Raw genomic sequence first — 14,968 nt, forward strand, 5'->3', positions numbered from 1 at the left:
TACATTTTGAGTTGCTAAATGTTTTAATATTGACACTAGCCTTTATAGCCAGGAAAAGAAATACTTGAACTGTAAACAGGCTTTTATACATTTTCAGTATTTTAGGAGATTATTGTTGGTAGCTATTAGGAAAAGAGTGACAATGCTAATACTTCATATTTTGATGTAAAGTTTAAAGAAATACACAATAAGAAATGTGGGTGTTTGACAGTTTGCTTCAGCTGTTAGGCTATATTTTAAGATTTTTAGTTTTTTAAGTATTCATATTGATCTGTAAAGAATATTTTAGTTTAAGTATTTTTAGTTTAAGTATTCATACTGATCTGTAAAGAATATTTTCCCATTTGTAAAAATTTCAGGTATTTGAGAAAATTGCATGACATTTGATTCTTGAAAGACTCTTTTTCTTTTTTCTTTAATCAGTGAAGCCCTCTTTTCATGTCAGTTGACTAACTCATATCTTTGGGAATGAAAATTAATATTCATGGGAACTATAAAAAGCAGATGACATTCTTTTGGAAGCTTTGAAATAAAAAAGCTTTGTTCTTCCTAGGTCTCTGTGTTTCAACAAAAGAGGAAAACATTTAAATTAGGAAACTTGAGCAGAATTCTTAGACCAGTTTGCATTTACTTTGAGAATAGTGCTGTTATCAAATTCTGAAGTTCAACTTTCTTTAATCATGATGTTTTAAGTTTTATTGCGAGTACTGCCTGCAGCATTTCTTTCCAAAGGGCCATAAAGGCCTCCTTTCTAAATACTGTTAAAGGGCCAACAACATGATTTGAAATATAAATCATTTGTGTTTTTCTTATATAAAAATTCAGAGCTTTCTACTAAATTTTTGATTCTCTACTTCTCCATACTAGTCTATTCAAGCATTTGATTGCTTATTTTTCAGTTCTAGAATTAAAATCTGAGATGTCTCTACCTCTCTCTGTAACTCTGTCTTTCAAATAAATAAAATAAAATAAATCTTCAAAAAAAATCACTCTAGTTTTTTTTTTTTTAATTTCAAGAAGGTTTTTTTTTTTTTTTTGACAGGCAGAGTGGACAGTGAGAGAGAGAGACAGAGAGAAAGGTCTTCCTTTGCCGTTGGTTCACCCTCCAATGGCCGCTGCGGCCGGCGCGCTGCGGCCGGCACACCGCGCTGATCCGATGGCAGGAGCCAGGTGCTTTTCCTTGTCTCCCATGGGGTGCAGGGCCCAAGCACCTGGGCCATCCTCCACTGCACCCCCTGGCCACAGCAGAGAGCTGGCCTGGAAGAGGGGCAACCGGGACAGAATCCGGTGCCCCGACCGGGACTCGAACCCGGTGTGCCGGCGCCGCTAGGTGGAGGATTAGCCTAGTGAGCCGCGGCGCCGGCCAAGAAGGTGTTTGTTTTCTGAGTTGGATTTTATTATTGTTTCAGGGAATCTGTACGACTGTTCCTTCCTATCAAAAGAAATTTTTATACTCCTTCATTTATAATGTTTGCCAGAAAAAATTTGATAAAAATTCTCAATTTAACATAACTTTTAGTGCTTAAATTATAATTCCTTTTTATTTTGTGCAGGAAATTGATTTTACCTTTTGAAGGAAGTATTTTATTGATGTATTTCTTAATTTTTTGTTATCATAGGATGTTTGGATCTGGCCGAGAACATAATTTTACACGTCCCAATGAGAAGGGAGAGTATGAGGTAGCAGAGGGAATTGGTTCCACTGTGTTTCGAGCTATCCTGGTGAGTAATTTTTGCATATATTCATTTAGTTGTAAGACCCCCTGCTTGGTAGGTTCTTGAATTAGAAGCAAAGTTCTACTTAAATATCTCTTTGGAGGTATGTAAGATATTATTTTCCTTTTAATACCATTTAATTCATTTTTATTTTAGCACATAAAGAAATGATATAAGCAAATTTTATGACCTTGAGAAAAAATGATAGGAAAATTCATCTCTTTCAGATACTTAGTAGTAATATTTCTGGAGTCATATTACTCCTTCCTTCTTAATTCTGTTAAATATGGTAAGTCAGTCATTTTTGCTACATGAGAATGAATGTGATTATTTGAATTTTAATATTTTATTGCCTATAACCAACAGTATGAAAGTTTATATTTTAAAATCATCTCCAAAATGTATTTGTTGTCATCTGTATTTCAAACTTTGAGTTTTTAACGCTTTGTTTCAAGGAATATTTGAAGTAGTATTTCATTGTCCCTACATGTAGTTTGCAGTTAGTGATAAAGATTGGATTTCTGGTGTGGCACTTTGTGTGTGCCACATTCTGAAGATATGTGGTTTCCTTAAATAGTTTTGGTGATATTAAAGAAGGAGCATATCCTGATATAGAAGATAGGTGGGGAAAAGTAGTTAATTTTTGGTCTGGGGCCAGAGCTGTGGCACAGTGGGTAAAGCAGCCGCCTGTGGTGCTGGCACCCTCCATAGGCACTGGTTTTGGTGTCAGCTGCTCCACTTCTGATTCAGCTCACTGCTAATGTACCTGAGAAAGCAGCTGAAAATGGCCCAAGTAATTGGGCCCCTGCACCCACGTGGGAAACCCAGATGAAGCTCCTGGCTTCAGATCGGCCCAGTTCCAGCCATTGCAGCCATTTGGGGAGTGAACCAGCAGATGGAAAATCTCTTTCTCCCCCTCCCCACCTCTTTGTAACTCTGGCTTTCAAATCAATAAATCTTTAAAAAAATTTTTTTTTGGTCAGGTTAGTACTTGGACAACTACCAAAACTTGATTTGCTTCTGTTGATGCAGTAACCTTTGAAACAGTGTTTCTGGTTACTGTGCTTCTAAATTTCTGAGAAACTTGAAACAAGTCTTAATTCTGGGGGGAAGTACATTTTCAGCTGCCCATACTAATGTTTGATCCTCTTTGGAGTTGACAATTTTTGTAACTCATCTGTGGAGTGACTTATTTGTAATTCTGGGGTCAATCTAACCACTTTTTAAGTAGATTTTGGAAATAATTAGTATTGACTGCTTGTAATATGGAAACAAGAAATGATTTTGTTTAGAAGAATATCCATTGGTGCATCTTATTTGACATCTCTTAATACTTGGATACAACTGTGCAGTTATTTACTAAAAATCTTAAATTTTGTAGAAGTTAAATTCATTAGGTAATATTTAAGTAATTTGGAGAATAACAGTTAAAAATTTATAAATTTATGGTAAATGGTTAGAAAAATGACTTGTAAGATGAAGATATATATGAATGTGGTATGATGTAACAGATGAGATGTACAAGGTAATAGGAAGGACCTGTATTCTAGTCTTATATCTGCTGTTAAATTGTGTGACTGGTTAAATCAGTGAATCTTTTTGGGCCTGAATTATCATTATAGGTAAAATGAAAAAGTTCTTAGGTGAACAGAGATCCCACCTAACTTAAAAATTTCATAATTCTGAAATGTCAAAGCTTCACTATGTTTGAAAGTATTACCAATTCAACCTTAATAATGTTTTGGCTACCTTATACTTAAATATTTTATGCATTTTTTACATTTGTTTATTCATTTAGGATTACTATAAAACAGGAATAATCCGTTGTCCTGATGGCATATCCATTCCTGAACTGAGAGAAGCATGCGATTATCTTTGTATCTCTTTTGAATATAGTACTATTAAATGTAGAGATCTCAGTAAGTATTATGTTTTATGTGTGAGTGGTTTATAGAATTACGAATATTGTAATGAAAAGTCTGAACTACGCAGTTTACCTAGTTAGACTTCAAATATTTAGTTGAATTATAAAGCATTCTAGTACCATGAAAATTATTATGGAAGTGCACTGAGCTCTTGATATAATCTCTGTGCAGTTTTCCAACTTTAATAATTTATTTTTTTATGAACTCTTAGACTTTCTTCCTTGACTGGCTCCTTTATCATTTGTTATCAGTCTTTATCTCCTTGCTAAGGATCCTGATTTTGGTCAAGTGTTTCATTACTCAGATCACAGCATCCAAAAATTTATTTTTGATAACTATCTTGTAATATCCTGAGCACTCTGGAAGAAACAAATAATTCTCAAAAACAGTATTTGAGATATGGTTCCTGGCTTCAGTCTAACCCAGCCCTAGCTGTTGCAGGCATTTAGATAGTGAACCAGCAGGTAGAAGATCTCTCTCCCTCCCTCTCTGTCTCTCTCCCTCCCTCCGTCTCTGCCTTTCAAATATATATATTTTTTAAATCTTAAAAATTGTAAACATCTTGTTCTCTACTGTTACCTTCTCTTTCCTTTATCTCTTTTTTGCATATCTACACTTAAGGAACACCTCAGTGTTGTCCTTCATCACTGTGGCTTCAAAATTACCTTTACACTATGATTGCTACCTCTGTATTTGCTAACTCCTGAGTACTAGTCATGCATTTCTAGTCTACCATTTGACTTGTCATTTCTTTTTCCTCTGTTCTTATCAAGCTTTTTATGTGTTCCTTATAGAGATGAACTAGACAGACATTTTCCATAGTTTATGGTGTCCAATGGGAAAGACAAGCACTCAACAAATAAAGTTGTGAAAAATGCAGTGGAGAAATTAGATGTTGTGAGCAGTATATTTCAAAGTGACTATGATGAATAATTATCTATGTTAGTGATAGTAAAACTGAAGGAAAAGCAACGAGAAGGGAAAGCTAACTATGCAAAGATAGTGTTTGCAGACGCTCTCAAGTGGGGAGGAACATGGCATGAAGAACTGAAGAAGGAAACAGTGTGGCTAAAACTGAAGGATAGAGTGTAAGTGATGAAGAATAAGGCTAGAGGGTGAGGAAGAAACATAACTGAACAAATATGTAATGACTATCCATTCTACACTAAGTACTGTTCGAGATGAGATGAGAAGCAACAAAGTACTAGTTCATCTATTTTTTGGCTTTTGACTCTGAGAAGTCATTTGAATAGTTTTGAACAAATAAGTGAATTGATCTGTAAGGCTGCCACCTTATGCCATTTCATGGGGATACTATTTTTACACTATTAAGTGTAGAGTTGCTTATTGTTGTAGTCCTGTTCTGACTTAGGGTGTAAAAGAATCACTCTTGACTGTTTAAGAATGAACCAAGGGGGCATAGTGGGTAAAGCTGCTGCCTTTGGTGTTGGCATCACATATGGGTGCCGGTTCAAGTCCCAGCTGCTCCACTTCTGATCCAGCTCCCTGATAATGCACCTGAGAAAGCAATGGAAGATGGTCCAAGTGCTTGGGGCCCTGCACCCACATGAAAGAAGCTCCTGGCTCTTGGCTTTGGATTGGTGCAGCTCTGGCCATTGTGGCCATTTGGGGAGTGAACCAGCAGATGGAAGATCTCTCTCTCTCTCTCTCTCTCTGCCTCTCTCTCTCTGCCTCTCCTTCTCTGTAACTCTTTCAAATAAATGAATAAATCTTTTGAAAAAAATGAACCAAAAGGAGAATTGAGGTAGAAGTGAAGATGTAATTGTGAAACTCCAGGTAAGAGGTAGTAGTGGCTTGGATCAGGATGGAAGTTGTGAGAAAGTCAGATTCTGGATATATTGGCTACTAGAATTGTCACCATTTGCTTGTTGCTTCAATGTGGGGTGGGAAAGAGAGAAGAAGGCTTTAACTGAAAGTGTAAGATTGTCATTAATTGTAGTTGAGGGAACTTCATGGAGATCAGAAATGTAGGAGCCTTATTTAACGAAAATATTTCCTTAAATTATTGTACACACTGATTTATAACCTTTTTTGTATTATAGACTGTATGGATCATGTTGAGGATTTGGGACTTTTATTCTAAGTAGTACAAGTCATGAATGGTTTAAGTTAGCAGAGACAATTAGATTTGATTGCTGTGGGGGAAGATGGATTACAGGAAGCAAAAGCAATGTTGGGAGAATATAATTAAAATGCTTTTGTTATAGTTTGGATGAGAGTTCAGAACAGAATGTGTCTGGTTAACTTTTGCAATATAATAAACCATTCTAAACTTAGTACCATGAAGTACAACCATTTTATTCTCGTTGATTCTGTGAATCAGTTATTTGAACAAGGCACAGCAGAAGTGGATTATGGCTGCTTCACACTGTCTGAGGCCTCATCAAGGAAGAATTGAAGGGCTGGGGTGATGCTAAAGGCTAAATGAAGACTTCTTCACTCACATGCCTTGTATGTGGGCTGGGATAACTCAGAGGCTAGGCTCAGCCAGAAATGCCAGTCAGAATACCTACATGTGACCTTTCATTGTGACTTGGGCTTCTCAAATCCTAGAGGCTGTTTAGGGAGGGAGCATTTGGAAGGGAGCATTTGGAGAGCAGGCATTCCAGAGACCAGAACCTGTAAGTTTCTTCCTGATGTGGCCATGCTCTCATGGTAATGGGCCAGTCTGTATGACCAGCCTACGTTAAAGGGGAGGGAAATTAGGCCCTACCTTTCAGGAGGAAATGTCAAAGCAGAAAGCATATAGCATGAGAGAGTTTGCAGGCAACTTTGAAATATGTAATCTGCCAGAGTAAGAAAACCTTAAATGCAAGATATGTTTAAAAGGACTTGAGGAATGATTTGGATTAGGATGTGAAGGAGAAAGCAAGGATTTGTTCATTTATTCTGCAAATAAATTTAAGTGTCTATTATGTGTTTGACCGTATTCTGAGAACCTGAGTGGATGATAACATTGAAAACATTGCAGGGAAAGAGCCATAAGTAAGTTTAATTTTGAATATCTGAGTTTGAGGTCTCTGTGAGGAAGTATCTGGGTGGATATTTCCAGAAGTCAGTTGCTTATAATACATTTCAAATATAGAAGACAGAATTAAGATAAATAAATTTGAGAATTGTCAGCATAGAATGCTAGAGGAAAAGAATATGAAATTGTCCTGAGAAATATCAGTATTTAGTGAGCACTAAATACTAAATAGGGAAAAGAGTTGGTAAAGGTGACTGAGAAGAATAGCAGAGAGGAGAAAGTAAACCAGGAATAAACAAATTAGATTTTTAGGGATGAGAATATTTCAAGAAAGTGGGAACAGTATAGTCTAAGAGATTCAACTGAGAGGTCAAGTAAGCTTGGGACTAAAAGGGGTGCGCCGTGTGCCGTAGCGGGTTAAGCTGCTGCCTGAGATATTGGCCCCTGCCACTCATGTCGGAGACTTGGAAGAAGCTCCTAGCTTTTCTCTCTCTCTTTCTCTGTGTGTGTGTGTGTGTGTGTGTGTATCCCTCATTTTCTGTAATTCTGCCTTTCAATAAATAAGTCTTTGAAGAAAAAAAGATTGGGACCAAAGGTGTTTATTTCCTTTAACAATATAAAAGCCACTTGGAGAACAATATAAAAGCCATTTGGAGACCATTGTGAGAGCAATTGTATAGAGTAGTGAGAGTAGAAGCCACATTGGAATTGGTCCAGAAGTTAGGAGGGGAAAGACTATGTTGAAACATCTATAAATTTGGCTGTAAAGGGATTTTATAAAAAATAATGGAATAGCTGGCAGAGAGAGAGACATGGCTAATTAATAATCAGATTAATCATTAGTTATCATTTATTATATATAATTATAGAGATAACATGTTGAAGGTAAAAGCTTTCCTTTAGAAGATTGTGGATTTGAAATCTAGTGCCCTTCTTTAACCCACTGCCAATTCCTATACACACACACACAGTCTCTTTCTCTGTCTCCTTTCCCCTGTCCCCTTCCTCACTCGCCCACAGAATTGCTTTATCTGCTTCCAGGGTGATGCGGTAGTAGTTACACCTAAGATAGTGGACTCTTAGGTAGGAGATAGGACATTGCTAAGAAATAAGAATAAAAGAAAATAAGATTAGGTCAGTTCAGGTGAGTTTGTGACTGTGTACTTAGGAAGTTGACATTCACTTAACGAGAGAAATCAGTCACCTTTCTCACTTCCATGTTCAAGTCTGCTATAGAATTCCTAATCATGTTATATTTTGCTTGGCCTTTTGCCTGCATTATTCCTGTTGATCCTTCTCCTCTCAACTCTCTTGCTACACTGAAATATTAGTACTGTTTGTGAATAGCTTTCTGAGAGGGAGAATGTAGGAGTGGAATATGGGAAACTATTTTAGTTATATGGCTAATCTGAAATGTATATTTAAGATATACTTTAAGACATAATTCCATGTTCTGATGGAAGATAACATAATGAAAAGTACCCTGGGTGGAAATGAGGTATTAATTTTGATTTTGCAAATTAGTTTTGTAACCTTGAGCAAATGACTTCATGATGTATGAATTAAGGGGGCTTGTGTTGGTTGTCTTTTAATTGTCCTTTATTGCTGTCATATTCTACAATTCTTTAAGAACTCGTTTTAGTTTTGGTGACTAAATAATAACCATTATATTGTTTGTAGGGTCCCAAAATAGATGCTGAACTAATGTGGTGTTGTGTTTTTCTTATCAATCATCCAAAAAAATCGAGATATTTTTGTGGGTTTCATTTCAGGTGCCCTAATGCATGAGTTATCAAATGATGGTGCTCGGAGACAATTTGAATTTTATCTGGAAGAAATGATCCTCCCTCTTATGGTAGCTAGTGCCCAGAGTGGTGAAAGAGAATGCCACATAGTGGTGCTTACAGATGATGATGTGGTTGATTGGGATGAAGAGTATCCACCACAGATGGGAGAAGAATATTCACAAAGTGAGTATTGTGGCATGTTTCTTCTCTCCAGAATCATCAGATTGTTCATCTTTTATCATATTAATCAAAGGATAGGGTTTGTTTATAAAACACACACACACACACACACACACACACACACACACACTGAACTCTTTCCATGCACTAGGGAGCAGCAAACTACGGCTTTAGGGTCACATCTAGCCTACCTCTTGTGTTTATAAATTTGATGTATTGCCAATGGCTGCTTTCCTGCTATTATGGCAGAGTTGAGTAGTTGCAACAGAGACTGCATGGCTCTCAAAGCCCAAAGTATTTCTTGTCTGTCCCTGTACAGAAAAAAATGTGCCCACCCTTCCACACGCAGAGGTGGTTTGCTCTTTGTCGACTGTCAGTGTGGGATAACTCTAAGATGTTCTTTCATAATACTGTATGTGTTCCAGGAAGACACAATGGTCTTTCAGAAAGTTTTGTGGAACTATAGTTCTTTTAGATATTTCTGGGAAAAAAAACCAGCATTTCTTGAGCAGCAATGTCTAATATTTTTCTTAATCCACTTCCACACTTTTGTGATTATTCTTTTAACTTATTTGTTAAAAAATCTATCTTACATTTTTGCTTGATAAACCCAATATTAGTATTCTTGGCCAGTTTCATAGATGGAGAAGAAGAGTTGAAAGAATGGCTCAAGGGACTGAGTAAAATAGCTAACTTCCTGTTTTGTGTTCCAGTCTGTTGGTTTAGGAAGGATTAGAGTTTAAGTAAAAAATACAGTAATATAGAAAGTACCAAAAATCTTTAATGTCTGATTTTTTTCATTTTTTATATCCTATTCAAAAATTGAATAAAATAGAGCCAACCACAAATAGTATTCTTTCTGACTTTGAAAAAATATTTTCAAAAGATTAATATTAAGGTAATTAATTATTAATATTAAGGTATGGTAGCATTTTTCAGAGTTTATACTGAGATATTTCCTTTGCATGAGGTACTTAAATTAGTGTTGTGATTCTTTTGTGGATAGTTTTAGTAACAGGCATTTCTGTTGCTGTTTGCTCATCCTTAGGCTCCTTGCTGGCAGTGGTTTTATTATGAAAAAGGGATAAACAAGCTTATAATTTATACTTTAATTTTTAAAAGGTTTCCCTCCAAGAGAATAGAGACAAAGGTAGGATACAGAAATGACATCGTAGTGATAAAGGAATTATAATGGATCTGGCTCTTTTTTTTTTCTATTGCTGAACTTTACATTTCAACTTTTTTTATTTTGTATTCTTATGTATGGTTTTTAAAAGCTTAAAAGAACTTAAAAATGATATTTAATTTGTCTATGTTTCATTTTGTGCCAGGGTGGTCCAACCTAAGGAAGATTTGTTTGAGGAGCTAGAGATAGCCTTGTCAGCCTAGTTTTTCTAAAATGTAACTCTGTGACACTATTCTTTCTGAAATGTCAAAAAAAAAAACTTCGTCTTAAAATATCAGTAATCTTAAAAGATTTGGTAATCACAGATTTACTCCATGAATAGAATTTGTATATGTATTTTCCTTTCATTGGCTCATAAACCAGCATATTTGGTTGGTTTATGAGTATGTTTTTCTTTTTTCAAAAAAACCTTTGCAGTTCACCTTTTAAGGGAGATAACTTCACCTGAAAGAGAGAAGGCGAGGAAGGTCCATCAGTCTAACTCCCCGAAGTTCCCAGCACATTTGGAAGACTCAACATGTTGTCAGTGGAATGTCTGTCCTTTACAAAGCCAGTTTGCTCTAAACGGACTAACCTAGGCAGAACATGCTCGAATCTGCCTTTTTTTTTTTTTTTTTTAACATCATTATTAAATGGGGCTGTTCGCCTGAATGGAAAACAGTGTGTGGGTGGGTCTTTGGCTTTGGGGGATTTATTAATAGCGCTCAATCCATGAACTATAAAAATGTATCTGTTTTGTATTCTTTGAAAAGGCAGTTTTTTCCCCCTGTCCAGAGTAGGCCTTACAGGCATCTTAGTGAAGTCCTTTACTTTGCCTGCTCAATAATGATGTAATATTGGTTTTTTGTTTTTCTTTTTTTTTGTTTTCTTATTTGAAACTTCAGACAGATCCCATTGCAGTAAGCGTGTGTGTGACATATCTTTCAAAAGGAGATTCTTCCTATGGATTGGGTTACCCAGTTGGTTATCAAAGCTTTTCTTGTTTCCACTTCAGTAGACATTTGCTTTTAAATTAACTGCACTGAATATTGTCCTGTCATGTTGGCTAGTTACCCTTTGGCATTACTGCATCCATTATTTGGGCTTTTAGGGCTATCAGGTCCCTTTGATAATCAACTTAAACTTAAGTTCCTCTCAATAAGTACTTTGATATTAAAATGAAAACACTTTTGTCTCTTTTTCCCCAGTTATTTATAGCACAAAATTATATAGATTTTTCAAGTATATTGAAAACAGAGATGTGGCCAAATCAGTGTTGAAGGAGAGGGGTCTTAAGAAGATTAGATTGGGAATAGAAGGTAAGGTATTTTTGTTATTGTCTATTAATTTTCATTTGAAAAAACAAGGTTAAACAATTGGATCCTATTCAGAATATAGTTGAATACTTTGAGAAAAATCTGACAGGTGATTGAATATTTATGCAGAAGACATAAATGACAGAAATCAACTACATTTATCTGAGAAGACAGATACCGTTAGAAATTACTTATTCTATGAGTTTTCATAGTGATATGGGAAATAAATTAGTCTTTTCTGCTGCAACTTACCCTAATTCATTTTGACAAAGTTCATGTAGTTTATGTGGGTATGCATGTGTGTACGTTCCCATAAATTTGGCAGTGCTCTTTGCCTAATGATGATCATGGAAGCCAAATGTAATTAAAAAATACTTTTCCAAAAATTCCCATAGAGGCAGGACTAGTAGCATATACTAATCAAGAATCTTAACATATGATAATAGTTAGTATGTTTGAGTTAAGTGAAAATTGCCAAACTTCTTTCATCTTATCTAAGTGCACACACTCTTCAGATAGCTACTTTATGTTATAAACGAATTTTCCATATGCTTTGTTGGATATTTGTTTTTAAAATACCCCTATTCAAAACAAAATACCTTTTTTTCCATATAAAACATGGCATATTATAAAGTGAAAGGCTCTATAGCCAGATTGCTTATGTTCAAATCCTATGAATTGATAACTGTATGAACTTGGCCAAGGCAGTTAAACTCTGTACCTTAGTTACTTCATCTAAAATGGTAGCATTAATAAGTATTTTGATACGGTTATTGTGAGGATAGAACGAGTCAATATATGAAGAAAAACACAATAGTAGTTGGTTCATATTAAGTTCCCAGTGAATGTTTGTGAGAGTGATAATGAAGATAATAATGTTGATTACTGACCTGGATGGCCTGCTGGAGAGCACAGTAGTGGGCTATTGAAATATATGAGAAGAATGACCACAAACAAGATGTTTGCAGCCAAAGGAGGATTTTGGGCTTAAAAAATGGAGGAATTGCTGACACCTTAGCTTCACCTGTGTGTGTTCTGGTTCATCACTTCGCAAACAAAGTGATTCAGCTACTTGGTCTCAGAACTAGAGAGCAGGCAATTGAAGCCACTTTAGATTGGAAAGACAAGGAAGGCCTTTCTGAGGAGGAAACATTTGAGCTGAGGTCTGATGACAAGGATGATTCTAGACAAAGAAAACAGGCCCTACAGAGGTATTGGGATAGGAATGAGCTTAGTATATTTGAGGTACAGAAAGCACAAATAAGACCGGTATGGCAAGTGATGCGATTTGAAGAGATACATGAACGTTGATAGGAGCAGTAGAGTAGATTCAGAAGATAGAGGGTGCTGCAGATCATGGTAGAGAATGTCATGGCCAGGTGTCTTAAGATAAATCTTTCTGAGCAGCAGTTTCTTTACATGGATAGTCTGAAGAATATTCTGTATATTCTAGAGGATGGTCGTGAAAATGAAATGAGATATATTAGAAATCACCTCCTTCCAACCTTAATTTTGAGTGTTCGATAGATAGATACTATTATTCATCCTTCTTGGAACTTCGATGACACAGCTACCCAAAATAAATTTGAGAGAAGTCAGGTAGCATATTACATACCTAACATGTGGCCTAGTAACTGGCATAGAAGGGTTCTCAAATAGTGAATAGGTTTATCTAAAAGCTACCTATAAGTTATCTACTAAAGGACTTCTATCTCTGTCATAAGGGAATACTAGCACTACTTTAAGCATCGAGCTAAACAATTAAATGAATTTTCATATAATCATAAGGACCTATTTGTCTTACTTTAAAAATCATTTCACCCAGTAAAATTAAGGAAAATTTCTTAGTATTAATCTTCATTAAAACTTCCCAATGGTTCCCCCAAATGTCTTTTTTAATTAAGGTTTATTTATTTATTTACAAGGCAGAGTTAGAGAGATAGAGCCTCCATCCATTGGTTCACTCCCCAAATGGCCACAATGGCCAGGGCTGAGCCACGCCAAAGGCAGGAGCTTCATCCAGGTCTTCCACATGGGTAGCAGAGGCCCAATGACTTGGGCCATCTTTCACTGCTTTCCCAGGCATATGAGCAGGGAGCTGGGTGGGAAGTAGTGCAACTAAATGCTTGTTTTATCAGATTGCCTAATCTGGAACAGTCTGATTTGTGCCCGTCAGTGTTGCAGAGTCTGGGCCAGTTCTCCTGTAGAAGGCCCTGCTTCTGGATGTATCCTACTTCTCGGTGATGTCCTTCAGTTTTCTCCTCTCTTCTCTAATTACTAGAAACTATAAGTTATATTTAGAAGCTTAATTTAAGTCTTCTCTGTTGATTGAAGTATCAGTAACGAGATAGCTTCTACCAGGATTTAGGATTCTATTTTACAGTTTTTAAAAGGAAAAGGTTAGATTTGATGGAAGACTGTGGCTCAGTGTCTACATATTAGCTAGGAAAAGAAAAGAATGGTTCAGAATCTAGAAGCAGTTATTGAAGGAACAGTAGACAAGTCTGGTTATATATTGCCCTGCCACAGTCAAGACCAATTTACCTAAGCTTCTAGTAGACAGGCAGGTAAGTTTGCATGCTGCGTCTTTTAAGGCATATTCAGTTAATATTTCAAAACTATTGAGACTCAAATATTGGAGACATGATTCAAGTCCTGGTTCTGCTATTTGTTCCCATGAAACTTTAATAGGTTTCTTCCTCTTAAATAAATAAATCTTTTAAAAAATTATTTATTTATTTGAAAGTCAAAGTTACACAGAGAAAGAAGGAGAGGCAGAGAGAGAGAGAGAGGTCTTCCATCTGCTGGTTCACTCCCCAGTTGGCTGCAATGGCCGGAGCTGCGCTGATCCGAAGCCAGGAGCCAGGAGCTTCTTCCAGGTCTCCCATGTGGGTGCAGGGGCCCAAGGTCTTCGGCCATCTTCTACTGCTTTCCCAGGCCATAGCAGAGAGCTGGATCGTAAGTGGAGCAGCTGGGACTTGAACTGGTGCCCATATGGGATGCCGACACTTCAGGCTACGCCACAGTGCCAGCCCCTACAAATACAAATAATTTTGAATAATGAAATGGCCTCATTTGATAAAGGGAAAAACTCTACTGATGGATACTAGCTAATGAATGTAAAAGGAATGACAGAATTAGAAAATGATGATTTTGCAATTCGCTAATGAAACTACTGACTCAGGAAAGATTTTTCAACTAGTATTTAAAAACTGTTAGGTAATATTTAATGGGAAGTTGAACATACTTATGGTGTTAAAATAATACCCCACAAAGGCACTGCTTAATCTTATAATGAAGGATGTGGCCTTTACACACTTAATCATTAGAGAAGAGTTGAATTAAGCCTTTAATTAAAAAATTCTAACAGTTTCTGGGGCCGGCGCTGTGGCGCAGTAGGTTAATCTTATGCCTGCGGCGCCAGCATCCAATATGCACACCGGTTCTAGTCCCAGCTGCATCTCTTCCAATCCAGCTCTCTGCCATGGCCTGTGAAAGCAGTAGAAGATGGCTCAAGTCCTTGGGCCCCTGCATCCGTGTGGGAGACTGGAAGAAGCTCCTGGCTTCGGATTGGCTCAGCTCCAGCCATTGCTGCCATTTGGGGGAGTGAACCAGCAGACGGAAGACCTTTCTGTCACTCCCTCTCACTGTCTGTAACTCTACCTTTCAAATAAATAAATAAAATCTTAAAAAATTCTAAGAGTTTCAAAGGCAGTTTAGGACTGCAGGGGTTTGCTAATACGGCCTTATTCCTAACATTCGAAGCCTTGTCCTGAGTTCAGGGGAAAGTTATTTTTTAAGACTTTGAACAAAGCTGTAAGTTTAAGTTTAGCCCTTTAAAATTTCATTCTTTTTCTGAATTCTTATACCTACACCACTGTCTTCACATT

The 14,968-nt window shown here is 36.7% G+C and overlaps 1 protein-coding gene across 10 annotated transcripts in view; it reads left to right on the plus strand.

The window, feature by feature from the left end:
* Positions 1-14,968, plus strand: part of BTBD10 (BTB domain containing 10) — a 71,313-nt gene that overhangs the window by 52,528 nt on the left and 3,817 nt on the right. For 4 of the 10 annotated variants that reach the window (XM_089311147.1, XM_089311127.1, XM_089311115.1 and 1 more), the window contains 5 exons: positions 1,620-1,722; positions 3,515-3,635; positions 8,403-8,600; positions 10,201-10,305; positions 10,971-11,081. In XM_089311147.1, coding sequence (XP_089167273.1) covers positions 1,620-1,722; positions 3,515-3,635; positions 8,403-8,600; positions 10,201-10,305; positions 10,971-11,081 — 638 coding nt within the window. Of the gene's footprint in view, positions 1-1,619; positions 1,723-3,514; positions 3,636-8,402; positions 8,601-10,200; positions 10,317-10,970; positions 11,082-14,968 lie in introns of all 10 variants that reach the window. The other 6 variants (XM_089311143.1, XM_089311153.1, XM_089311138.1 and 3 more) reach the window with 2 other exon arrangements.

This window comes from Oryctolagus cuniculus, chromosome 1 (assembly GCF_051225735.1).
Source record: "Oryctolagus cuniculus isolate XC-2025 breed Fujian yellow rabbit chromosome 1, ASM5122573v1, whole genome shotgun sequence".
In the NCBI taxonomy this organism is placed as follows: Eukaryota; Metazoa; Chordata; class Mammalia; order Lagomorpha; family Leporidae; genus Oryctolagus; species Oryctolagus cuniculus.